Source organism: Lates calcarifer, linkage group LG18 (assembly GCF_001640805.2).
Source record: "Lates calcarifer isolate ASB-BC8 linkage group LG18, TLL_Latcal_v3, whole genome shotgun sequence".
In the NCBI taxonomy this organism is placed as follows: Eukaryota; Metazoa; Chordata; class Actinopteri; family Centropomidae; genus Lates; species Lates calcarifer.
Window position 1 is genome coordinate 5,528,911 of NC_066850.1, and position 26,258 is coordinate 5,555,168.

Sequence of the window (26,258 nt, forward strand, 5' to 3'; positions counted from 1 at the left end):
CTGAAGCATTTGAGCGCGAGGACGCTCTCCAGCACCCTGCCCTGGCCTAAATGGCCTCCGTTCTGTCAAATTAAAGCTGCCACTTCTTGCATTTTGAAGTATTTTAATATGTCACTGCCAAATTAAATGTGATAGCTTGGCACAAGTTACTCAAACAAATTAAAACACAGTCAACTTCAGGAGGATAAACATGTTGGACGTGACTGTTTCATCTTTGCTTCACTTGTTTTGATCTTCACTCAAACACTCAAAGTTTTAGGCCTGTTTGCTCTGACAGATGCAGCAATTACTCTCCCCAACTGTGTCATTGTTTTCAGAAACTGTAATTAAATCATAGGTTACTGTATGAACCCTTCTGACCAAATAGTTCCAGGAACTATTAAGACACAGGAACTCAGCTAGAAGCTAAAAGTTCATTTTGCACATTTTTGTTTGCATTGGAAGTTAGTTTGACAACACAATAAAAAGCAACTATCAAAACACAATTGTTACACAGAGGGAAACAGCTACATAGAGCAAGTGTGTTTTTTCTTTGCATCTGTTCCTGGTGTGACCCTGACGTTTGAATAAATACATTGCATTAAATGCAAAATAGAGGTAAACTGAAAACTCCAGAGAACCTGTTGCCAAAACACTGACGATCTGCTCAGTGTTCCTGATAGTTGTGGTAACCAGTGCCTGCTAATCAAGCTGTACACTGTTTTCCAGAGAGGTGCATTATCAATAAAATAAAAGTGTTTCTCATGTACTTAACAATACAACATACACATAGTCTTCCCCTGGCTGATTAAGCTCTTCATTAAAGCTGCATCAGAGTCAAAAATCCAAATTCAAAATGCTATTTCTTTTTGGTTGCATCACTACATCAAAAGAAAAACCCAACCTGTCATGTACATCATTTTAATCATGTTTTCCTGTAGTACTTAGCATCTTTGAAAACTTTGAAACAGGATCTTAACTAGAATAGATAGTTTTTTAGAAGTGCGTGTTTGCAAATGAAGTCAAAGAGGCTACATTTGTCTTGTAAGTCTTGTCTCACTTTTATGTAGAGCGCATGGACCGCATGTCTGCTGCCATCTGCCCATCATGTCTTTTTCATACATCCGTCTGCTTGTCTTTGCTCATGCTCTGTCTTTCCTCTACTGCATCTGTCTATGTGGAACTTATTCTGCTGAGGGTGTCAGCAGAATACCTCAAAAGTAAAACATCTGTTTGCATGCCTGTCTTTATGTGTCTGTCCAGACGTAGTCTGGTAAGTAAAGGCCAGAGAGGACGGCCAACATTCAGAGGCAGTAATAACAATGGAGTCCAGCCGTTGTGCCAACAGCTACAGCGGACCGTGTTTTCGCAGGGCAGTTTTCATCCTTACAGCCCACGCTGTTTTTTCCCACTTGTCAAAACCCATCCAGACTCTGAGGAACATTTCCCATCTCTATGGCCTCGTTAAGTCGCTGGTACCTAGAGGAATGACACACACATGCACTCCCACTGGTCTGAGGTTGAATCCACTAAACCCTTCCCCTCTGAGTGTCCCCTAACACCGTTATAAGCTTTCCTACTGTCTCAACATAGATAAAACAGGTTACAAACTGGAGTGGTCGGCTCGCGCTCAGTTTAAGGAAAAACTGTTTGTGTGTTGCCGGCCGAGGATAACAAAATACAAACTGTTCTTTAAATAGAGATGTATTTACCTCTCCTCCAAATGAGGAGTGACTGGGCAAATACACACACAGAGCCACACCTGAATGAGCTCAGTTGGCACGGGGGCATGTGTGTTGCCGCTGCCATTAGCCACTTTTATGGCAATGTTTAACTATGTCAGAAAGAGTTTTTATGTTGCCATATAGATGTTTGTCTGTGTGTGTTTCCTTGTACGTCTGTCCAAAAGACCCGCAAAGACAGAAAATGAAGGAAATCTTTAGATGTGAGGACGTTTGTGTGTGTGTGGGAGCAAAAAAATGACTGATAGGGGTTGGAGTTTAAGGAAAGGTTCAGCTCACACATTTATCGTTTGGGAGAAAGGAATCGCAGATGTCTCAGACACACAGTAACGGGAAGTGTTTGTGTGTTTATTAGCTCCTGCAGGGGAGAGAGTACCTGTTTCTCGGCCTGTGTGCGTGCCTGCTCCTCCTGGGCGAGCACCACCTCCCGCTCTGCGGTGATCTGAACGCTTTCCCTCAGCGCCTCCTCCAGCTCTTCGATGCGCTCCTCCTTCTGACGGAGAGAGTCCTGCAGAGAGAAAGTGCACAACGTTAAGACAGCATGGACAGTTGTAATGAATATCAGTATTTGTGTGTTTTATATAATTGCAAATGGTTTGTTTTTTTAGGGCTGATAAAACAAGCTGTCTGGGTCTGGTAAATTGTGATGGTAATATTTCACTATTTTCTGACATTTCAAAGGCCAATCGTAATGGTTAAATGGAGCCTTAGATACTTGTAATACACAACATTTTTGTTTGAGTCTTCTGTCCTGGGTCATCCAAAGGTTTGTTAACATCATGGGGTCCAAAAACTATGAATTTAGGGATGCTTTTAATTCAAGCGTCGATTAGCCAGAAAAACATTTGGCTTACTCAAATGTAGCACAAAACCTGCCTTGATCTGACATCCGCTACATCTGACAGAATGTGTTTCCCTTAACAGCAGCTTTCCCTGTCACATCTTGCTCAACATGTCCCCAGACTGAAAACCTTGGACACCCCTCATTCCAGTTTGCTGTTCCCCTCCAACCGGGATACGCTGCAAAAAGACTCACAAATTAGACAATCTGATCCCCATCTGCCTCAGAGGACTCAGGAATTCCAAATTGAAATCTGTTTTTAAGTAAAATGACTTCCCACCAATTTCTCATAAAAAATGGTCTATTTTTCCTCTTGCCAGGCAATTGGTTCCCCGGGTTACATTAGAAATGAATGAATAACTGATGGAGACAGAAGATGAGACATTTCAGTGGCCATGAACAAACCTCCAGAACATCTCCAACACATGTGCTGTGAATCTGTATCCTGCTCCAGATCCAACATTACTTGGTGTCTAACTATGCAGACTGAGATGGAATATAATTGAATTAAATCTTCTTATTGTATTGAATTAAATTTATGGTCTCAATTATACTCACATTCCATTTACAGCCTTCAGTGCTGCTTAAACTATGCAGAATGGCTTACAATTGACACACACTAGTTATGGTTGTAACCACTGCGGTCTCATAAGTCTGAGTGACTCACATAGCCATCAGCTCATCTCCTAACCACATTCATATACATAAATGACAACTTCCAAACTCCTTAAACCAATGATCAATCATAGCTGGAGGGAGCATACGGTTATTCGCGCGCGTGCACACACACACACACACACACACACACACAGAAAGAGTGTTTTCATCTGCCTCTAATCAGAGAAGCCACTGAGATTAACGATTACTGGAAGAGGAGTGGGAGGGAAAACAGGAGGATGGGTGAAGAGAAAAAAGGAAAGAGGAAGTCAGGGAAAGTTTAAAGCAAATTCGGGGTGAAAAGGGTGAAACTAAAGGTAGAGATGGAGAGGTGAAAGCAAACCTGCAACCTGAGAAAGTATGAAGAAAACCGCAGTCACTATCATCACCCCACACGTGACTGTTCATTGTGTGGTCACTTGACACCCCAGCGGAAAATTAGGAGATGCTCTCACACCACAGGAAGCGTTTAAAACCCACAGCATTCACTTCATAGTTTAGTGTGTGGGCGTCTTTTCTTTCTCCTCTAATCACCTCCTCTCTCGTTTTATCAACCTTTTCTCCCCTTCACCTCTACCACCATTTTTTTTGTCTCTTCTCCATCTTCCATCTGCTCTCCCTGTCAGTCATCCTCCTCAGTTACCCCCCTCTCGCACGCATCCCTGAGCGAGAGCTGCACCACATGTGTGTGTGTGTGTGAGTGTGAGTGAATGTGTTTGACATTGCCTCAGGCTGCTCCCTGTCATAATTGTCACGTTACGATGAAGCATTGTTGCGATAGCAGACAATATTCAAGGTAGGACATAGAGAGAGAGGAGAGAAACTTTTTCTGTCTCACTTTTTTTGCCTTCTCATTTCACCCCTCCTTTAGCATCCCCCACCCCCCCCTCCTGTACCTTAATCTGCTGGGAGCTTTCGTTTAAATTGTCCTCTCTCTTCTTGGCCTCCTCCATCAGCTGGGCATTCCTGCTTTTCTCTAGCTGCTCCTTGTGTTTGAGGTTGGCCACCTTCTTCGACTGGTCCTTCATCTGCCTGCATGCGCGCACACACACACACACACACAAACACAAACTCTATCAAAGTCAAAGTCGATGCATCACAAAATACAGATTTCATTTACTGTATACAGATGTCAACATAAGACAGAGGATGACTGCTCACTAAACTGCAAGTGTGAGGAGCAGCTTTAGATACATGACAAGATAATAACAGGAAACCTGAACATCTTAGAGTAAATGTGCTGTATGTGCCAAAAACATTCTCAATAATGTCTCAATAGCCAAAATAATCAATCAGAAAGTAAGGGCAACACAGATATGGATAAATGGACCTGTGTTCATGTAGTAAATACAAGTATGCAGTGTATACAGTGACCATGTGAGCGCAAATTAATTTGTTAAATCCCTACAATCAGGAAAAAGAAAAGAATAGAACTCTTTAAACACCTAGAAACTGTATTTTCTCCAGAAATGACATTACATTGAGGAGCATTTCTGAATGATGCTATTTGTTTTTAAAAAGATGTTTGTAGAGATGTAAAAAAATACCAGTTTTATCCTTGAATACCATCTCAGACTGCAACAACCTGCCCAGATGTATGCAGACAAACACACACAGCACTAAGAACTGAACTGAACACACAAGTATTTACAATGCTGGCAGCTTCTAAGTGCAGCTGACATTTAATATATCGAGACAAATCGTCATATTCATAACATATTCAGGACACAGCGCCTGTTTGTTCCATTAAGATGATACTACAAGACACTGCGATTAACTATTCTGCACAGTACAGTGCAGAAATGAAATCCCTTGGGGCCAATATAATGTAAAGATCAGGGACCAAATTCAATGAAAAGCTATGAATCAATGACTAGATGACATTTGCAATTTCTCCACAGTGGGAAGTATGAGGATCCTTTCACAGAGGGATTACTGGGTGTCGGGAATCTGAGGCTAAATCATCATCTGGAGGAAGAAGGAGAGAGAGAGAGAGAGCAAGAATAAAAGAAGGAGAAAGAGAAAGAGTGAGAGAGTGATTCCTCATAGGAGGAGCAGGGTTGGGGGTTAGAGAAAGGGTGTAATCCCTGTTAAAGCTGCCTGGAGGCCATTGTGGCTCTGTCACAGACCTATCAGCTATCACACCAGCTTGACTTGATCAGGATCTTTCATACCTTCCATACCCACACACACAGATGTGGTTTAACCCAAGCTAATGCCAGTAAGGTTTAACAAAGTCTACTGAATCATGCCACGAATGAAATAAAAGTCAAACACAAAGGATGAATGTGCAGGCACACACACCCGCATGAGCACACATCGCACTTATCCAACAAAGACACTTGTCAGACAAAACTAAACTGCTGACTAACACGCAGAAATTGAAACTCAATAAAAGTCATTCTTTTTGCCCTGCGTATGTCCTTGAATGTTTTGTATGTTTGCATTTTTAAAAAATGTGTACAGTACGTCTGCCTGCGCTGCACAAATATTTATGTGTGTGTGCGTGTGTTCCCGTTATCATAACTTTTTACGGGCTCGTAGATAAATCTATTTTCTCCACTTCCATTGCTGCAGCTGCCAGTAAAAAAGACCTCCAGTGATGGGAATCCACAGCGAGTTCAGTCTCACACCAGCAGCAAAGCATGTGCACTCCTGGGAAATCACTTTTACAAGCCATGCACTGCATATTTTGTTTCCAAAGGTGTAAACAGCCTCTAATCGTCACATGACGTTTGACCTTAGTCTCTTCTCCACAAAGCTCTGAGCTCAACTCACTGCATCTGCAATCCACCAATCTCATATTTACTGAAGAGTGTAAAGTATTTGTTTGCACCTAGAGTGATATACATAATCCAGAGTGTAAATATCTAATGACACCCCTTTCTTTCATCTTTCCTGTCTCTCTAAGTCATAAACTACCTGTTAAACTAACCTAAAATAATGGGGGTAATCCATCAAATGGCTTTTACATCAGTATCGCTGCCAGAAAAGTTGAGAAATGATATTGGCTTGAGGTCGGTAACATAAAATCCTCAATGTGTTTGCTAAAAGGTCCGGGGGGCCCAATTGCAAAGCGTCCAGAGAAATTTGGGAAGCTGGAGGAGAAACTGAAATGCGACGTTGGAGCCAAAACTGCTCTGCAGCACCTGGTCGTTCAAAGCTCGCAAAATAATAATCAGTGTGTTAAGTTGCCTGTGTGTGTGGTTTTTTTTTTTTTAACTTGTATTGTTTTTGAGTGAATCTTAAAGGCCTACGTGTGTAGCATATTGCATCCAGAATTAAATCCAAATTGGGTTCAAATGTTAAACAGGAAAGCAGATGAAGTAAGTGTGGAGTCAGATGCATTACAGTGGGTTTTTTGTTTCCTTTGTTGGGTCCTGATTTCAGTTTGCACCCTGACTGTGGGAGAAAGTTATTTGAATATTTGGGATCAATTTTGTGCTATACGCCCTGTGTGAGTGTGTAACAGGTCATAAACAGGCAGGAATGTTCCTATTGGAGGATTTCCAGGAAGCTCTGACCATCTGGTTAGCTCTCTGAGGTTTCCCCGCTTCATGCTACATTTACTCTATGTATGTGAGTGTATGTGCATGTGGAATGGACTTCTAGTTTGCGATGTTTCCTATTGACTCAACACTCAGCTCCCACTTTCTCTCTCTTTCCTCTTGCTAATGCTGAACACTTGTTTTTTTCAAACCTCTCTTGTTTGCATGTATCACCTTTCAGCACGCAGATCATTTGCATGGGTAACTATCATGCATTTGCATCAGACCACAGCAAGTTCCTCTTCATCCTCTCTCCACTTGGAATTTTCTTGCTCTCCCAAACCAACCCCGCTCCTTCCCTCCACTTATTTGCCAATTTTTTTTTGCATGCTGCGTTATAATTATTTGCATGAAAGCAACCATTTATTTGCATCAAGCCACTGTATGAGGACAAACGTACTTCTCCTCACCACTCCTCTTTCCTTCCAGTCTCCTCAGAACCCACACCCTCTCCAAATGCAACATTACCCTTTGCTACAGATAAAATATTTTCATCAGACCATGGACCATTTCCTCTCCTCTCCCTGATTCCTGCCTCTCCCTCCTTTGTCACTTCCATCTCCTGTGCTTTACTTTCCCTAAGACTCTTCTTCCCCTCTCTAAAAAAAAAGAAACCACGGCTCTCAGGTGATTGCAACAGTAAAACAATCACTAACTTTTTTCCATAAGGTTTTCTAATGTGCAAATATAGCTGTTTTTGCTGCTAACAAGTTCCTACTCCCTCTAAATGGGACACACACAAAGAAACCCATCAATTCACACACACACACACACATACACACACACACACACTATATGATATGTACAAGACAAAAAGGTAACAACTTAAGTTTAAGTTTAAGCTTGCAGCTAATGATTATTTTGAAATAACTGATTTATTGGCAATATAAAATGTCACACTTTTCCAGTGCCCAATGGCAAAATTGTCTCACTAAAAAGAAAATTCAGCATACTATCATAGAGGAAAAGGCAGAACCTCTTCATATTTCAGAACCTGAACACAGAATAATTTTGGCAGATTTGCTTAAAAAATGACTTAAAGTGACTGTTCAATTATCAAAATAGTTGCTGAATATCTGTCTGCCAATCAAACAATTATCTCAGCTTTATCAGACTTTTGTCATATGTCTTGTAGTTAATAGCAGTAACCTCTTGAGCCTTAATTTTCCCACAATAATCTCACATATTTATCCTGACTCTTCTATTCTCCTTAATGTTTCCTGACATATATAGCTTTATTTCTGTAAAAACATTGGGATGTTGTCTTTAATATAAAGGCTGTTGTTTTTGTAAGGGTGATTTGCAAGAATCTGTCAGAGTTGAAGAGATTAATATACTGACAGTAACATAACTGTGATTATGATCCGTGGACATTAAATGCATCATTACATCAAATAAATAGATCTTATCATGTTCTGGACCCATTTAGAGAAGTTACCTCATGATGAGGCAGTTAATGAATCTCACTCTTCTCTCTCTGGCCTCTCTGTGGAGAAGGCAGGAGAAAGAAGAGTTTCCCTACAGGGTTTGATCAACTCTGATGAATATTATTTCTCTGTTATTATGTAACTATGATACTGTGACATGAGTTAAGATTCTACTGTACAGCATACATCATGTGTCAGCCCAAACCTTTCTTTCCACTTTCCACTTCCACTCCTCTCTGTCCCGACTAACAAGTCAGCTGGAACATGACTATATTTAGTTTTGATTTTAAACATTTAATTAAACACTAAAACACTTTGATTACGCCCGTTGCCTTTAGGAGCACAAGTTGCTCGTTGAACTCGATGGCTCTGCTCAGAGGAGGCTCAGCGCCATTTGAAGTTGTTTTAATATGTAAAATACTTCCTTCACTCTCCCTCTGAAATCACTTTCAACAACTGCTGCAAACCGCTGGAGGAGGCGGAATCACAAGAGAGTTCACTTTACCCACAACGCTGTAAACACGACATACTAATGTGCAGTGAAACCACGTCTGCGCGCGCACACACACACACACACACACACAATTATGCACTCTTTGACACACAGTACAGACGCACATGGAGGCACAGATTTACCGAAACTGTGCTGATAGGACACACACATGCACACACACATGCGCGCGTGGATGGTGATGTGAACAGCTCCAAACACAACCTGCTTTGCTATTAGATCAAATGTCCGGATTGGACCACACACACATTTTTAAAGCACACACACACGCCACCCATAACACATAACACATAACAGAACAACATACGTCCACCATTTATACAGAAATACACACATGTAAACACAGTGGCACACACTGTAAACATATACTATGTGCTAGCGTAAACATACACTAACATACTTGTTGACAGCACTTTGAACTTCCTAAATTTTGCAAAACCACAAAAATATCCTCACATACTGACCATATACACACACACACACTCTTATAGGTTATGTGCTATATATATATATACACACACATAGACACATATAACCAAGTGTACAAACACAGAATAGCCTTCATTAAAAGTTAAAGTTGTAAAAAAAAATGGTGAATACTGCTTGCAACTACTGGTAAAAATGAAAAAAACACACCCATACACACACAGTCTCTTAAACTTCAGTAAACATCAAACCCTCCAAAATAAAAAACTTTTTAACCTCCCTCATTAGCATGCTGCTGATATTCAGGGACCCACATTAAGGTAATATTAATATTACATTTGGAGCCCTGTATAAATATTTGATTAGAAATGCTCGGGGGCCTCATGTATGTTTACTGCACATAGTCCACCCAACATTAACATCAAGGATTTCCTTTTAACTATTCGGAATTCAGTAATTCCTTTGAAAATACAGGAAATATTGGTTTGCTTTACTAAGCCTATAAAAACTATAAAACATAAAAAAGTAAAAAATGATCAAAAACATAATAGTTTAGTCTTGCCCGCTGCTGATGTGGAAGAAAAACTTACAGTACAAGGAGGATATTTTTGAGGAATAAAGAAAGAAATAATTAATTTATGATTTGCGGAAGGACTGAAGGAAATCCCTGAGGCAGAGCAGTAAATTTGTGGGGTAAATAAGGAGGTAAGGCAACTGAGGCCTGTGTGTGTGTGTGTGTCCACAAACTGCCACAGAGTGGGTTACTCGAAACTAGCTGTAAAAATACTGCGATACTGCAGACAGAATGAAATGTCTTTTCCAATTGCATCCGTCCCTAAGAAAATAAATCATATTTAGGGGATATATCCACACTTCGGAGCTAACCATACACTAAACTGAAAGTGTTTAGATAACAGTAATAGTGTAAGCATGTGACAGAGAGCTGGAGTTGATGTTGGCAGTCTCTTTGTTTAACATGGAGAACAACGGAGTCCCTGAGTTAAACACTGACACTCTGTTCTTCAGCCTCATATTCATCTTTTGATCTGAATTTGAGGTTATTCTGTAGATGAGTCAACAGCGCAAGGAGACTATCATTATGTCTCAACACTTACGGGATACTGTTATCTGCAGAGAAATACACTAACTTTCATTTAACCTGGAACAGCTAAAACATAGTTAATGTTGTTTTATCACCTTGATACTTTGTGACTTTTCATAATTTTATAAGAACTGCTTAAAGACATGTTTCTGAAATCCACCACAGAATGACACATTCCCTCTGTCTGGTGTCCCCACTTGTAAAATGTGGTTAATAAGCTCACAGCCTGAGGTGATATATTCATATAGCTTGTTTTATTTTACCTAATGTCAGCAACACAAATATATTCAGTTTTCAAATTGCTTTAAAAATAATTAATTAATTAATTAATCATCCAAATGAATGCTGATTAATTTTCTGTCAACTGATTAATTGACTAATTAAGTACTTTTTATTCAGCACTACCCCTCACAAATTCCACAAACTGTCTATGTGAAGTTTTTGGAAGTCTAACTACTCGACCTCATGTCACAATGTAGGATAACATTTCTTTGTAAAGAATACAGTATGTATTTGTTAATACATAACCTGTTTAACATGTTAAGCTTAAAATATTTCCTTATTTGGTTTAATAACAATGTTTTACAGTCATTTATGCATCTTATAAGCTTCATTAGAAAGCTCAGTTTATGGAAAAGCAAAGAGTTACCAATTTAATTAATGCAATTTAATTTGATCTTTAGTACGGTAAAGAAAGACGGTACAGTTAGAGAAAAGGCTGATTTTGCCTTCTTCATTCGATGAGATCCCCGACAATGAGAAAGTGAAGCAACAAACACAGAAGTTAATAAAGCAATACTACAAAGCAGAATAATATTCTTAGTCAAAATTGTAAACAAGAAGTATGTTTTTCATTTTCCCTCAGCTCTAGTGTATGTGTGTGTGTATGTGTGTGTGTGTGTGTGTACGCAGGTATTTTAATGAGATAACTCTCAGTAGTCATCCCTATTGTGCTGTTGTCACCTATTAGCTTGCAAAGTCCTGTGTGTGGGAGACTAAAAAAAACAATGTGCATGGTCTGTGATAGTGTGTGTGTGTGTGTGTGTGTGTGTGTGTGTGCGTCTGCTTGTTGTCACCCATTAGCTGACAAATCCATGCACAACCTCAAGTCATACAGGCCCTCAAAGGGATCACACACACATACACACACAAACACACACAAAAGAAACAATGCAATTCCTTTTAAAGCTACAGAAACCTTGATGTTAGACACTTGGCAGTGGATGAGGAGTTCCTTAGCTCAAGATCAAAACAACCAGGAAAAAAAAGACAGGACGAGGAAAAAAAAAAACACAAAAAAGGACAGAAGAAGAAAAAGAAGTTTTCTGTCGTCTACCAGACGGCAAGGTAACGCTAACTTTTTTCTTTTGTTTCTTTCCCCCTCTAGAGTTGAATCACAAAACACCAGAACAACAGCAATGAAAAAGCTGACAAGTCGGCATGGGGAACGATGGCTCTAGAAGTTGAAAAAGAAAGAATGAGCAAAGAAAGAGCTGGCGCTGTGGAGACCTTTTACAGCAGAGCAGAGAGCGCACAAAACACTCAGACCACCAGATTTATGCAGGAAACAGGAGGAAGAAGTGGTTATTATGTGGTCGATCACAATGTGTAGGTCAGAGAAATTTCAATATGCCTTTGATATGTCTGTTAGAAAGGACCAAATTCAGACTTTGGGTTTTGCATGCTGAAATCTCATTATAGAGTCACTTTCTGAGCACAGATAAAAATATGTAAAAGTAAAAAAAAAAAAAGAAAAGACAAGAGTTTTTAAAACTTGGGATGCTACATGATGCCATACTTAAAGGAATAGTTTGACATATTCACTTTTTTGACACTTTCCTGATACCTGCTCATAAAATGTAAGGCTACAACCAGGAGATAGTTAGCTCAGCTTAGCATAAAGACTGGAAAATGAGGGGGAAAAATTTGTATACTTCCACGTCACAATGGTGCACTCAAAACGGTTAAAAAGTTGAGTTGGACACTTCACACCCGCAATGGTCGCCATCTTGGCTTCGTAGTAGAAAGGAAGGGAACAGCAACATATTTTTAAACTTGGCAGCCAAGGAAGGATGACACATCTGTGGTGCTGATAGAGATGTAATCTTACATGACGCATAGCACGGGGGGGGCACACGCAAGAAAGTAGAATGTGCTGGCGGATGTTTTGATGGGGGACAATTGTGGTTACATGTTGCAATCATCATTTCCTATTAGTGTAAAGTGGCTGTGTTTGATTTCAGAAAACACTTCTCTGTTGAGATTCACACACTACGCCTGCGAGTATACTGTGTACACAGCGTGCTTTATGTAAGTGGACAAATTGAGGTATCCAATGTGAGACACAGCCTATGTTTTCCGTCCTTATGCTAAGCTAAGCTAACCATCTCTTGGCTACGGCAACAGATTTACAGTACAGCTATGACAGTGGTCAATCTTTTCCCCTAATTCTTGACAGGAAAGCGAATAAGCATTTTCCCAAAACATCGAGTCAAACTTTAAACGCCCACACAACAAGTTAATGGTCTAATTGCTGAAGTCATGAAAATTTTGTGAGCTAAACACAGGGTCACAAACCAGAAAAGATCGTGAAATCTGAGCTGATCAGATGAAACTGTAAAAAAGTTCACCACAACTTGAGCTGAATCCCAGGGCCATCTTAACTGCTTAACAAAAACAGTGACGGGAACAAAATGTGAAGTGATTTCTCTAGATGAGCCACAAAGACAGAAAACCATCAGAAGTAAGAAGACTCTGGACAAAAGTTCACAGCTGTCTAAGTTAATAATGGCGATACACTGCTGCAATACTTCTGCTTGTTTGCTGTGGTAGCCTCAAATTTGAAGTTATTAAGTTAGTGCTGGCATTAAAGTTTAATTGCTGGTGTTGTGATGAGACTAGCAGAGTGTCATAATGGAGAGTGAAAGAAAGAGACAATAATGTTTCCTCTTCAAAGAGGCAGAGATGTGACAGAGAAAGGGAGCAGAGAGAAAGTCAAGGTGTCTCCTTCAAAGACAGACCGACACGATGAGAATGATTAAAAACAGAGTTTATGACAGAGTGAAGGAGATGAGAGAGTGTCTCGGTGCAAGGACAAGAAGTATGACAATGAAGGAGAGAGATGAGAGAGACAGTGATGGAAGAAGAAAAATAGGCATGCAGTACTAACCTTGAGGCAAGACTGAGTAGAGCAGGAGACAGTGTTGCATTGTAAAGATAAAAAGAAAGGGAAAGAGAGACAGAGAAGGAGAGGGAAAGGTGAGAGGGGAGACAGGAGTTGAGCGTTAGGTTAGCAGGCTTGATCACTCTTCAAAGAGGAGAGAGATGAGAGACAGGAAGTGACAGAGAGAGAAGAACAGTGAGAAACTGCAGGCGGACAGGAAGACAGGCATGACCAAGCAAACAGCTGGACAGGCAGGCAGACAGTCACATAGACAGACAGACAGGTCAAATGCAGGTACTTCTTCTTTTCAGTAAAATAATCAGGGTTATAAGACGCCTGCTCACCTTACATGACCTTTAAAGGCGTGACCTCTGCACACATTTAAGGGCACACGCTCAAAACTGCAATCACAAACCATAGAGAGTGAGCAATCAGCCAATCAAAGCATAAGCTGAGAGTGTGCTCACTATGAGTTATTTCTTCTTCAGTGGTTTGGATATTGCAGTCGACTTCTTTCGCCTCCCGCTGGGGCCACTTGAACAGTATGCAGCTTGTGGAATTGTGGAAAAAGCCTCCACCAAAAAGGCACATGGCATGCAAACATTAAGATACGAGATTTGAAGAAAATTTACTTTCTAAATTGGTAGAGCCCAAAAGTATTCCACACAATCACTCCTCATGTGTTTGGTCAAACTGGCAAAGCCCAAACTCCAGGGTGAGCTTATGCCTGGGAACGCACACTAATGACAGCGTGCCAGAGACAAATTGTCCATTACAGAACAATATAACACGCAATAAACTTCTCTAATTTCCCATTACTCTGGTTTATGTTCTACATATCTCCAAACCTCCTTCCTTTTTATCTCATTTTCTCTCCCTTTTTTCCTTCTCCGGGTTTTTCTGTCAGTTTCGTTTTCTGTTTCCCTATACCCACCGTGCTGCCTGGTCTTTTCTCTCTCTCTCTCTCAATCTCTCTCTCTCTATGTCTCTGTCTCGCTGTTTTTATCCCTCCACCACCACCTTCCTTTCCCTTTTCCTCTTTCTTTCCCTCTCTCTGTTTTCCACTCTTCCGTCCAAATCCTTTATTTTGGCCATCAGGGCAGATTTTCAGCTCCATTTCCCCTCAGTGTGAAGTCACTCAGTCTGCTCCAATTACCATCCTAGTTACTGAAATAAATAACCTGGTACCATTACAGCTGGATTTACACTAGAGGGGAAAGACAGAGGCTTGATTTTTACCCTTATTTAACCCACATCTGATCTTTTCATTAGCAATGTTCCCGATGCTCACTCATAGCCCAGGGTTAGCCTTAGAGCCAAGCTAAGAGTTGGCCAAAAGCGAATGTATGCTCCTCTGACGTACCTGTTAGCTCGAGGCTAAGTCTTAGAATTCACAACAGGGTTAGGTAGCCCTGGGATAAAGTCTGTATTAGTACACTTAATGTTACAGGGTCAGAGCTTGTGGGTATAAAAAAGCCTAGTTACTGAATCTATTACAGCAATCTTAAACACAGTTAACAGGTTTCCTAACCACTGTGCCTAACATTTTTATACTTACAGATACTTACATCTGCGGACAACCAGTAAGAGAGCAGATGGATTAAAACATAAAACACACATGGGGTTATAGGTTACATAAAAAAGCCCTGATCACGACGAGCACATCCTCTGTACAGTGTTTACTCTGTAAGCTGGTCCTGGTCCTGAGTTTAAGGATGTAACGTTAGCGCTGTCTTGCTCCAGCAGCCACAGTCAAACTTGATTGCCAGTAAAGAATTATGTTCATCTCTTGTAATGTTCAATGTGAAAATATATGTTTGAAAATATTTACAATGAGCTGAATGCAGCCAAACAGGGTATGTTAAAGTGAAATAGCAGTCTGATTTTATATTTTTGTTTGCTTGTTTTAAAATGAATCAGATGGCGACATTAAAAAAAAGTTTGCTGAGGACAGTGTTTTCAAGAAACTTATGGAGCTAACATTAGTTATTAATTAGCTAGCTGCAGCTGATAGAATCTACTAGCAACACTTGCAATTTCAGATATCTACTTCTGTCTGATATTGACAAAATAACTATGACTTACTAGGAGTAAACCTGCCACATTTGTTTCTGTACGTGTGCCGTCTGAGAACAGGAAGCTTGACAGGCGTAGCAACGTTAACTCAGGAGGACAGGGCGTAGCAAACAGACAATTCTTCCCTTTTCATGTTAATGCTCAACCACAGCCTTAACTTAACCACAGATATAGTTTCCCTCATTACACATCTAACAGCTAAATAAAACCTCTAATGCGAAGATGTATGAAGTATCACATATCCTTGCACCCTCTAATATAACCTCTACAAACCATTTAGTTCACAGGAATGAATATGTGTGTGCTGGTGTGTAAAAGTAAAGTTACATTTTCTTGTAAAAATCTACTCTAAATTTAATTCTAATTTCACTATTACAGCACATGATTCTCAAACACACTTTAAGCCTAAATTTAATACCTTCCCAGTTTCCTAAGAGTAGTCCGCAAAGTTCAGATATTAAATATCAGTTGCTGAGATTTTATGGTAATCCTCTGGGAGAAGGAAACATCTTTCAAGTACATATGATGTAAGAAATCCCACATGTACACCCACCTGCACTTTTAAATGGTTATAAAGTTACATTACAATGTTGTCTTCAAACTTAACACTGCTGTAAATCTGTGTCTGTGGCTACTGGCAGACTAAATAACACACACACATATCCAGTTTAAAGACAGCAGGTGCTGAATTATTAATACTCTACTATTTCTACTGGCCAGACGGAGACACAGTGAGGAAATAGTGAATGTCCCTAAAATCATTAGCAACCATTAGTCTTGCAGTCAAACTACTAAAGACACAGACAGACGGGGAGCAAAGCAGGGAGATTGGGGGGGGGGGTTTAGAGTGGGAGTGGGTGCAGAGATCATGTCCAAGGAAGAAACTGGAGGGAAAGATTAAAGAGACAGAAAAAGAGACGGCGCAGACAGATAGCATATGAAGGTTCAGAAATCAAAGGCGTCGAGATGCATATAGACAGAGAGACGGACCAGTTTCCATAACCACAGACAGCTCAAACCCTCAAAGACAAACTCACTCACACCACTGTAACTAAAACACAACCTATTTCAACCTCTTTCTACACTTCAAATTATTTTTTAATGTTATTATTTAACTCTTGGCCATGAGATAAAGACCTCTGACCCTCCTTAAGAAGCAGCTGTTGTTAAAGAGGGCTTTGTATTCGTTTTCATACAGAGACACTCCTAAACGGACACACAGGTTGAACTATAGTCAAAAAGGATGAAACAGATATTCAGGGAGACAGGTAAACACAGAGGCAGGCAGGCATGCAGGCAGACAGATAATCAGAAACAAACAGAAACAATAGACAGATTAAGATTAAGACTAGATAATGAGGTAGATATAGTGTTCACTGGCAGACATAAAGAGCAGAGACAGATAGGTTGATCCAAAATTACACAGACAGGTAGAGAAGTAGTTAGAAAGAAACGTTTCATTCCTGTTATTATAAAAGAAATAATAAAAAAAACTTAGTGAGCTGTCCAGACTCCTAATGAAAGAAAAGAGTGTGTTAAACTCTGCAAGTCAAGCATCCTCAGCTGAAAGTAAAACAAAAGTGAAGCGTGAAAAACAGAGCCACTAAATGAAAGAGTTGCATCATTGACAGGAACAGAGGCTCACAGAGTTTCAGGCCGTACAGCAAAGACTCTGGTGCCAAACTGTGCCCTCATTTTACAAACTTTGGGAGCAGTTTGGCTTGTCACACTGCAGCATAACAGACGACAAAAACTTCTGCTGATGGCACAGATGTGTAAGAGCACAACTCACGCCGATTACTGAACTTTAGGGGAATTTTTTCCAACCTGCGAACAGTCCAAATAAGCCTTAATAGAGGCTTAGTGGATACTGATCCAAATGCTGCAACTCTTTGATGGTGATTATTAGTGAACATACTCAGCTATGTCCCATGTGGAAAAGGCTGGCAAAAGTGAGAAATCTCTTGACAAGTCACATTTATTTGTCTGTGTATTGTCTGTGCATGAGTTGCAATTACCAATTACGTATCTATCAGTCTGCTGATGTCAAATTGCTTCTTTTATCCAATCAACAGTCAAAAATTAAAATAGTTTTGATTTAATATAATATATGACAAAGAAAAAGCACACAAATCTTGTATTAAAGTGGTTGAGAGTTGTCCATTTTTTTCATTTTTGCAAGAAAAAATTAATAATCAGTTGTTTTAAATATTGTCAGCAGTTGACACAACTAATCAATTCTGCACTAAAGGATTTGTATTGCAGAGAATATTTCAACAGCGTGCTTATAAGAACATGTAGCACTCACTGATTACTATATCATTTAAGATATGACTTACCATATGAAGTAAGGAAAACCATCTTGTGAATGTGACTATATGTGTCAAATGCTGTCAGAAAATATTCTAATCTTGATGAAGGAACCTCTGATCAAATCAAAATCTATGGATTTTCTACATCTAGGATCACAGCGTTTGGTCACTTTTTGAAGCAATAATGAAGTGTTTCATTCCTATCAACTTTTCCACATGGGGAGCAGTTGCTATCACAGTGCTCTCATATCCTGTCCTCTGACAAGCAAAGTGAGTTTTGTCGTGCATCGGTTCAACTGACTGACAGGGCCACCAGCCACTCACGTGCCCAGGTAGTCCCACACCAGCCCCCCCATAGGCTGCTGAGACGCAGCAGGGGGAGGGGCCTGAATTCGCGCCTGCTGAGAACGCCACAGATGAGAAGCAGAGGGATTTCTGGGGTGTGATGGGTGCACACACACACACACACACACACACACACACACACACAAACAAACAAACATAAACCCACTCACGCAGATGCGGAATCACATGAATGTACACATTTGTGTGCATACACACATGTGAATATGGTAGAATGACAAAAATAAGAAGAGATGAGTGATGACAGAAGAAATAAAAGAGAAATTAAAGGAGAAAAGGGGAAGAAAAAGGGAGAGAAAGGGGTGAGAAGAAGGGAAAACTAAAGGATTAGTACTTTAGGGAAGATTACCATAGACTCCAAAGGTATGTTGCCTGAAATTGAATGGAAAATTGACAAAAAGTGGAGCCTATCCTTACTTTATATAATCATTTTAACAAGTGAAGACAGTCTTGGTTGTTTTCTGTTGACTTAGGTTAATAGAGGAAGGACAGAGATGCAAGAACATTATGGAAAGTTTTAAGGATTTTTCTAATTTATCCTCCCCTCTCACCTCTCCAGTTCATGGATCTTTTTCTCCTTGTCATTCTTTTCATTCTCCATCTCCCTCAGGATCTCCAGCAGTCGTTCCACTTCGGACTGGGCCTTTCCAGCATCCTCCCTGTGCCGGGTCACTTCCTGCTCCAGGCAGGAGATACGTTCGGAGAGTTCAGTGCTAGCCAGGGACTCTGCCGCTGCACTCTGAGCCTGGAACAGAAATTAATTATTAAAAATAAACCAAGCGTTAGCTTTTAAAATGAGGTGACCATCGTTTGATGGAAGCGATAAGTTCACACTAAAAAGGATGTGCCAACAACAACATGTGTGAGGAGGATATGGTGGATGGATTTGATGAAAGTGACACATGCCTTGTTCAGATGGCCTAAGAATATAATTGGTCTATAATTGGTCTTTGGTTAACAAAATAATATTCACAGACCAGGGTTTTGGGGACCGGACACAAGATCTGTAAACTTTTATATACCAAACATTTACTTAAGAGATATTACATTCAGCAGCTCAGGTAGACTGCGTACCATATTTGAGACACAGACGCTTTGACATAATGTGGCCTCATCAGTTGTAATTAAAATCTAAAGTAATTTAGCTGAGCAATACCAAGCCTGGCTAATACAAAAAAGGACTATGTGCAATACATTTAGGAGACCTTTGTTTCTGTTTAAAAATACATATTTGAATCTTCTAAATCTAATCTGTTTTTCATTTTTTATTTAAAAAGGTAGGAACATAAAATGATGATGATAATCAGTTTGAACCTTTCTGCTCCTAAAAAAGGATGAGCACTACTTACACTGGAGCCTGGGGCCAAATGCTAATCAACATGCTAACAAGCTCATAATGATGATGTTAACATGCCAGCAGGTAATGAAGCTAGTAGGCATGGTTAGCAGCTAATGTTTAGCATGTTCACCATCTTAGTTTAGCGTGTTAGCATGCTAACATTTGGCAATTAGCATTAAATACAAAATACAGCTGAGGTGGATGGAAATGTCATTAGATTTGAAGGTATCTGGTCATAAATCAAAGTATTAGACATTATGTTATGTTCTAAATGTTTATGTGGTAGTGGTGTGGAAGTATGTTATTAATAAATCTAAGCATTTGGCTCACTGAAGGTGTCATTGATGGTGTGGGTTGATTTCCACTCGTGCAACATGCAAACCCACAAGATGATTTGTGTAAAGATTAGCTTGAGCAGGAAAAGTAAAGAAAAAGGAGAGGTGAAGAGTTGCATTGGCTTCCTTCTTTCTGCTGCTCTCCTCAGCTTTGCAGAAGACGGTGAAAATGAGAAAGAGAAAGAAATGGAATAAAACAAAGAAAAAAAAACAAGTTATAACCAGCTTAGATGTTAGAACAGCTGTGTGTGTTTCCCAGAAGCAAATGTTGCTCTTGGGACAGATTGACTTAGTGTGTGTGTGTGCACACGCCTTGGTCCCACAATACATAAACCCTATTAGTTTTGGAAGTGTACAACAGTTTTTACAGGTCTTTATGTGGAGAGGAAATGTTTGGGTGTCTGATGATATTATAGGAGGATCTGGGCGGAGGAGAAGAGAGAGGGAGAGAAAGACAAATAGGAAAGGAAAAAAAACATCACACACAATGTCACATGTAGATTGTCAATCAATTTGAACACACAGACACAGGTTTTGGGTCTTTTTTCCATCCATGGTAACAGAAAAGGACTGAGAAATAAACTCAAATGAAATGAGAGAAACACCAGAAATTCACTGACACCTTAATACTCATTCTCTCTCTCTCTCTCTCTCTCTCTCTCTCTCACACACACACACACACACACACACACACACACACCTACATACACATTCAGGGTGTGGTGGTGGTGCTGTCTTCTCCACTCTGTGAAAATGGCTGTAAGGCTGTCAGTGAGCCGTCACACACACACCATTTTATAGGCTGCTGTGTGGGAGAGAATATGTAATATGCAAACACACACACACACACACACACACACACACACACACACACACACACACACAGTCATCCCTCTTGGAAAACAGTTAAGGGAAAACAAGGAAGGGAAGAAAGAAGAAAGAGATGAGAGGTTCTTTAGTCCTCCACGTCGGTTCACTTGTGTTTCTGCCTGTACAGCATGTGCTGTACGTACAGTACTCTCTTCACCTCTGAGACTCATAAAAGCAGTTGGTTAGTCAACTGTCTTATGCAATATTTTGGTCCAAATGTTGCATAAGACAGGTGCTGGAAAAACCTCTAGTTGCCTCTGTGAATACGTCTCATTTTTATGCTTTCCTAATTTCATGAATAATTTGTTATTTCACATAACTTCAGGTCTTTTCAGCTAACCTTCTTCAGCTGGTTCTCCAGTTTGACACACTCCTCTCTCTTCTGCTCCAGGCTGATCTCCAGACTCTTCAGCCTGTTGTCCTTCTTCAGAGTTGAGGAAGCCAGAGAGGAAGCCTTCTCCTTCAGATCCAACAGCGATGTCTGGAGGAGGAAAGAAAGCATGACAGAGAGTGCTAATGAAGGAGGTGCAAATGTCCAAAGGTCCATTACAATGTGGGTCTTATTTTTTCGTATTTTCTTCAGTTGTGATAACATTGTATATTTACCAAAGTAAAAAAAGTACTCTAAACCACTTTATTACAAGATAAAACCAAAAGGTAGTGCATGTGAATGTTGGTAATAATCCCCCATTGCACAGTAAATATAGCAAGTAAGCTAGGTCAAAGTTGAACCAGGAAATTGACCTGTAAACTGCAATGTTGTTTACAACCACCACAGTATAGAGTTTTACCATTCTTTTTCTTATCCACATATGTTTTCCTTTGGGGCTTTTACTTGCAATGTCGCTGAATTTCTAGAACTCAGTAATCTCAGTAATGCTGTTATTATTACTGATATGAATTATGGATAATATTACAAAGACAAAATCCAAGAAATCCAAGCTGTAATAAACTGGAATTATACTTAAGGTCTTCCTACACAGTTAGGATACTGTCTCTTGTTCTTCAAAACCTCTTTCCCATGACCTGTCTCTTTTCTCACTCTTCCAGCTCGGATCCCTCCATCCGTGAAGGCTCTCACTCCCTTTCTTTTCTGGTCTTTTCCTCTTTTGGTAGGGGCAGTGAAACAGAAACCAGCGGGACCAGAGGGACAGACACTCAGACGTGTAATTTTACCCATGACTGACAATACCAACTCCAGACTACGGATCATCATGTTTGACTGGGCTTTGGTCAGAGAAACCTTGCTGCTTACTCTGATTATATTTAGGTACACATATATATTGCTGTTGTCAGACAAACCCCACATCTGCGTTTAGCAGTGTAGAGGAATGCTTGTTTTCTCCCCAAGTTTTCCCATGTATTTTTAAAATTATATAATTGGAGAGCAACAGGTTTTATGACCCCACAAACACGAAAAATTAGCTGAGCAAGGCGAGGACAAGAAAAAGGACTTTTATCAAGTAAAACATCTGTGCATTTGATTTTAGGATGTAAAAATTATGATATATGTAAAATTTGGGTGAAAACTTGCTCTTGCTCTTTTGCCCGGGATTTAGATGAGAAGACTGATATTTGTGTCACGTCTGTATACTAAATATGAAGCTAGCTTAGCTTAGCATAAAGACTGAAACCGGGGGAAACTGCTAATCTGCCCCCTGGAAAAAAAGGGGGAAAAAAATTAAACTTCCTTACTTTCCTCTCAAGCTCACAAATGAACATGCTGTACCTTGCTGATGAATGGGGTTTATGGTTGAGCCCTCAGTATTATTATCAGTTTCTTGTTCAGTAGTCTAGGTGCCATATTGGTGCCTTTTTGACATCTGGCCCTTCTTTCGTCCACATTTGGCTCCAAAGCAGGAAGCAGAGTTACAACTTACATCTTCTTTTATGGTATGGACACTGCTGTTTTAAAAAAGAAAGACCTCTAAACACAGGGCTTACACCTGCTAATTCCTCCTGAGGGACGCTGCGGTAAAATACATAAAAAATAAAAAAGAGATTTGCTAAATGTTGGTTTCCCTGAAGTGGTTAATCGTAACTTGCCAACTATGCTGTCCAACCACTGCTTGCTGAATAAAGAGAAGTCAGCGTCTGAAAATGCTTTGTCATTCTCTGCCTCTCCCTATCTGCCTCCGCTGTGCTGTTTTGTATGAATCACAAGGGTCAGCGCAGAAAGAATTCAGCTCCCATCACTGTTTCCATTGGTTGTGGGTACTGCATATTGTTGTCAAGGAAACGTGTCTGTTGTATCGTTGCTGTCCTTCACTGCGAGGACCTTGGGTGAATTCTGTGGTCTGCTCTACAGTGATAGATCAATCACATTTCCTTGACAGGGACACAGAGAGGGAGAGGAGAGAAAAGTGTGTTTTTCTGACTTATAGCTCAGATATGGATGTGTGTGTCTTCTACCTCACGGTCAGCCAGGTCGGCCTGCAGCTGGGAAACTTTCTCCCTCAACTCCTTCAGCTCCTTCTTGCTGGACTCCATCTCCTCTCCTTTTTCTCTCTCTTCCCTCTCTCGCTGCTCCTTCAAGCGCTCAATGATCCTCTCCTAAACACAGGGAAGGATGAGGAGGAGGAGGAGGAGCGGATGGGAGAGGAGGTGAAAAAGTAGGCAAAGGTAGAGGGCATGATGGAGAGAGAGAAGTGGACAGAGAATAAAATCACCCCATACACTCCTACAGTCATTCGCAGTCACTCGATATCAAGTTTCTATACCAATAACAGTCACATTAAACTTTATGTACATGGCAGCTTTGACAGGATCTAACAGCCAACAGTGATTTTAGACACGTAATACATTCTGGCGCAAGATGTAAAATTCACAACCACTAAAACACTATAGACATGGTCCAGCTATAGGACAACGCAGCAGCTAGTTCAAGAACAAGTACAAAAGTTCACACACACAAAAGCAGTTTAGAGTGTGTACTGGCTGTTCTGTGCGGACAGTTTTGGAAGGTGAGGACATTTAATAAGGTTTTAAGATTCAAGTAAGAAATTAGGTTAGACACGTAGATGTGATGTTAAGGTTAGTGTTAGTGGTTAGGGAGAACATGACTGTTCTCACCACTATAGACTAATAACTGGTTTGTGTGTGAATTAGTATATAATCTACCATAAAGTCTATTTGAGTAAGGATCAAATTAATTCTTGGGTGTTCTAAATAAAACAATATTAACAACCATATTTGCAAAATCATATTATTAATATTTAAGTAGATGAATGAAGCACAAACAAAAAAAACTGAAGCAAGACACAGGATAAAAACACTGAAGTTAACATAATATTTCTGTTCTGCCTTGAAACATAACACTCACAATGGAATGTGTGTGATAGAAAAAAGAAGCAACAAAAATAAAGAGAGCAAACAAAGGATGGAGAGATGGAAAAATAGGAAGGAAGAAACCGAGAGCCAAAGATATCCACGAGCACCAAAACAATTAAAATGAATGGGGGAGGGGGGGGGGAGGGGGCTTGCGAAAGTCGTTTAAGTGAAGCTGGAGCCGTCAGCTGCATCATCCTGCCAACACTCACACATCCAGCTGACACTCTGAATATTAGTCACAGGACAATTAATAGCCCCGTTTCCTGTGTGTGTGCAAGTGCGAAGGAGATTGAGTCGGTAACATAATCATGCGTAACAGTACAAAAATATATTCTCATCAAACACTTTAAAGTGGTCTGCTGGTCTAAATGTCACTGGTTGTTTTCCCAGAACCAGGGTCAAGTCCTCTCTTTAAAGCAACCTGAAGAATAATAAAACAGACAGTTGCTGGTTAAATTCCCATGTTCGGGACTGTTTCATGGCTACGGTACCTGAATGTTTAGAGCCAAACAATGACAGCTGGCATGGCTGTTGGTTCTTTTCCCATCTTTTCAAACCATGGTTTATGATCTTTTATGAGCACAGGCTGCGAATGGTTTAATAATGAAACAGCCAATGTGATTATTGGTTCATTTCCATTTATCCACAGTCATTTGATCATTGCCTGGGTGGTCGGCGGTTTTGCTCAGAGTGGTTTTATTAATGTAACCTTGCTCTGGAGTTGACCTGAGGTTGACCAGCAACGTGTGTGTGTGTGTGTGTGTGTGTGTGTGTGTGTGTGTGTGTGTACCTTCTCGGCCAGAGCCTCCTCCAGTGTTCCCAGTGCTGTGTCTGTGTTGGACGTGTCTGTCTGTAAAGACTTGACTCTGTCTTTCAGGCCACTCAGCTGTTTCTCTTTATCCCTCAGCTGATCCTGGAGGTTCTCTATCTGCAGAGACAAAAGGAGAAAAATACTTATTAACTGTTATTTGCTTAGACGCATTATTCACCTATTAATGAAGGAAAAAGATGTTTTCATGGCAAGTCTATGAACTCTCACACAATCAAAATAATACATACAGTACATTTTGACAGTCAACTTCACTGACATTAAATTAGTTTTAACAACATCAATAATCTAAAAACAAATATAACTACACATAAATGAATAAATCTCAAGTATACACAGAATAACTGCAGCCATAAGCCATAAAAATACTGTAATAACCTACAGTAAACTAAACTGAACATTAAATTGAGTAGCATGTTACGTGGACACACCTGTATTATGAATGTTAAATATGCTTTTTACCTTTGTTTTCTTTTCTTTTTGCAACATGCAATTAATTGTTACTTATCAGCTGATACACATATATTTATGACTGACTAGAATCATACTGGTCTGTCCAAATTTGTCAGTCAAGGCCTATTAAACAAAAACATTTAGATTCTGTGTTTCTCCATCAAAATATGCCATCAGGATTCATTTAAATTGAATATGTATATCTAAATGACTGTCAGTGTTAGCCTAAAAGCAATAATCCTTGAAGCCTTTTTGATTATTGTACCTGCTGAGCACCCATTGCTTATTGCATATGACTTACATGGTCCAAATTTCCCACATTCCCTCTGTTTCTCTCCTGTTTCCTCTAACACTCATTCCATCGCGAATGAGTCTTCTGTTCAAAAACAAACACCTCAGCCTCTGCCTACCACACTGTCTTGAATACAAGGAAGAGATTCTTGTGAAAAGGGGGCTAATGTGATTCTATCAGGAGATTTTCAACACAAGAAAAAGGCTGAGAGGTGCGGTGCCGTCAAATATAAACTTTCTCCCTGAGATTTGCTGCCTTTAACCCCCCTACTCCAAACACACACTCTCTACCTCCATGTCTTTCCTCCCTTTCTCCATCCCTCCTCCTGTTTCCTCTCACAGTGATTTGGTAGCAGATTAATTTTCAGTTAAAACACAAAATCGCCAGACTCACTCCTTCCAGAGCCACAATGAGTGTATGCATGTGTGTGAGAGAGAGAGATTATAGACAAAGATAAGGCATTCTGTCAACTTTGTGGTCTTCATTAAAAGAAGGATGGAATAAAAGGTTGAACAGCACAGAAATAACATATTCAGGGGGAAAAATAGAGATGGAAAACTTTTGTAACGTCTTATCATGAGTAAACTTGGTGGTAAAATTGTATAATTCCAGTCTCCCTCTCTTTCTGCCTCTCTATCCTTTCTTTTGCCAGAGAGAGAAAGG

The 26,258-nt window shown here is 40.1% G+C and overlaps 1 protein-coding gene across 1 annotated transcript in view; it reads right to left on the reverse strand.

The window, feature by feature from the left end:
- LOC108894943 (ELKS/Rab6-interacting/CAST family member 1-like) overlaps nt 1–26,258 on the reverse strand; it is a 109,982-nt gene that overhangs the window by 49,672 nt on the left and 34,052 nt on the right. The window contains 6 exon segments of the mRNA XM_018693591.2: nt 2,098–2,229; nt 4,116–4,251; nt 18,699–18,892; nt 21,032–21,172; nt 23,104–23,244; nt 24,812–24,949. Coding sequence (XP_018549107.1) covers nt 2,098–2,229; nt 4,116–4,251; nt 18,699–18,892; nt 21,032–21,172; nt 23,104–23,244; nt 24,812–24,949 — 882 coding nt within the window.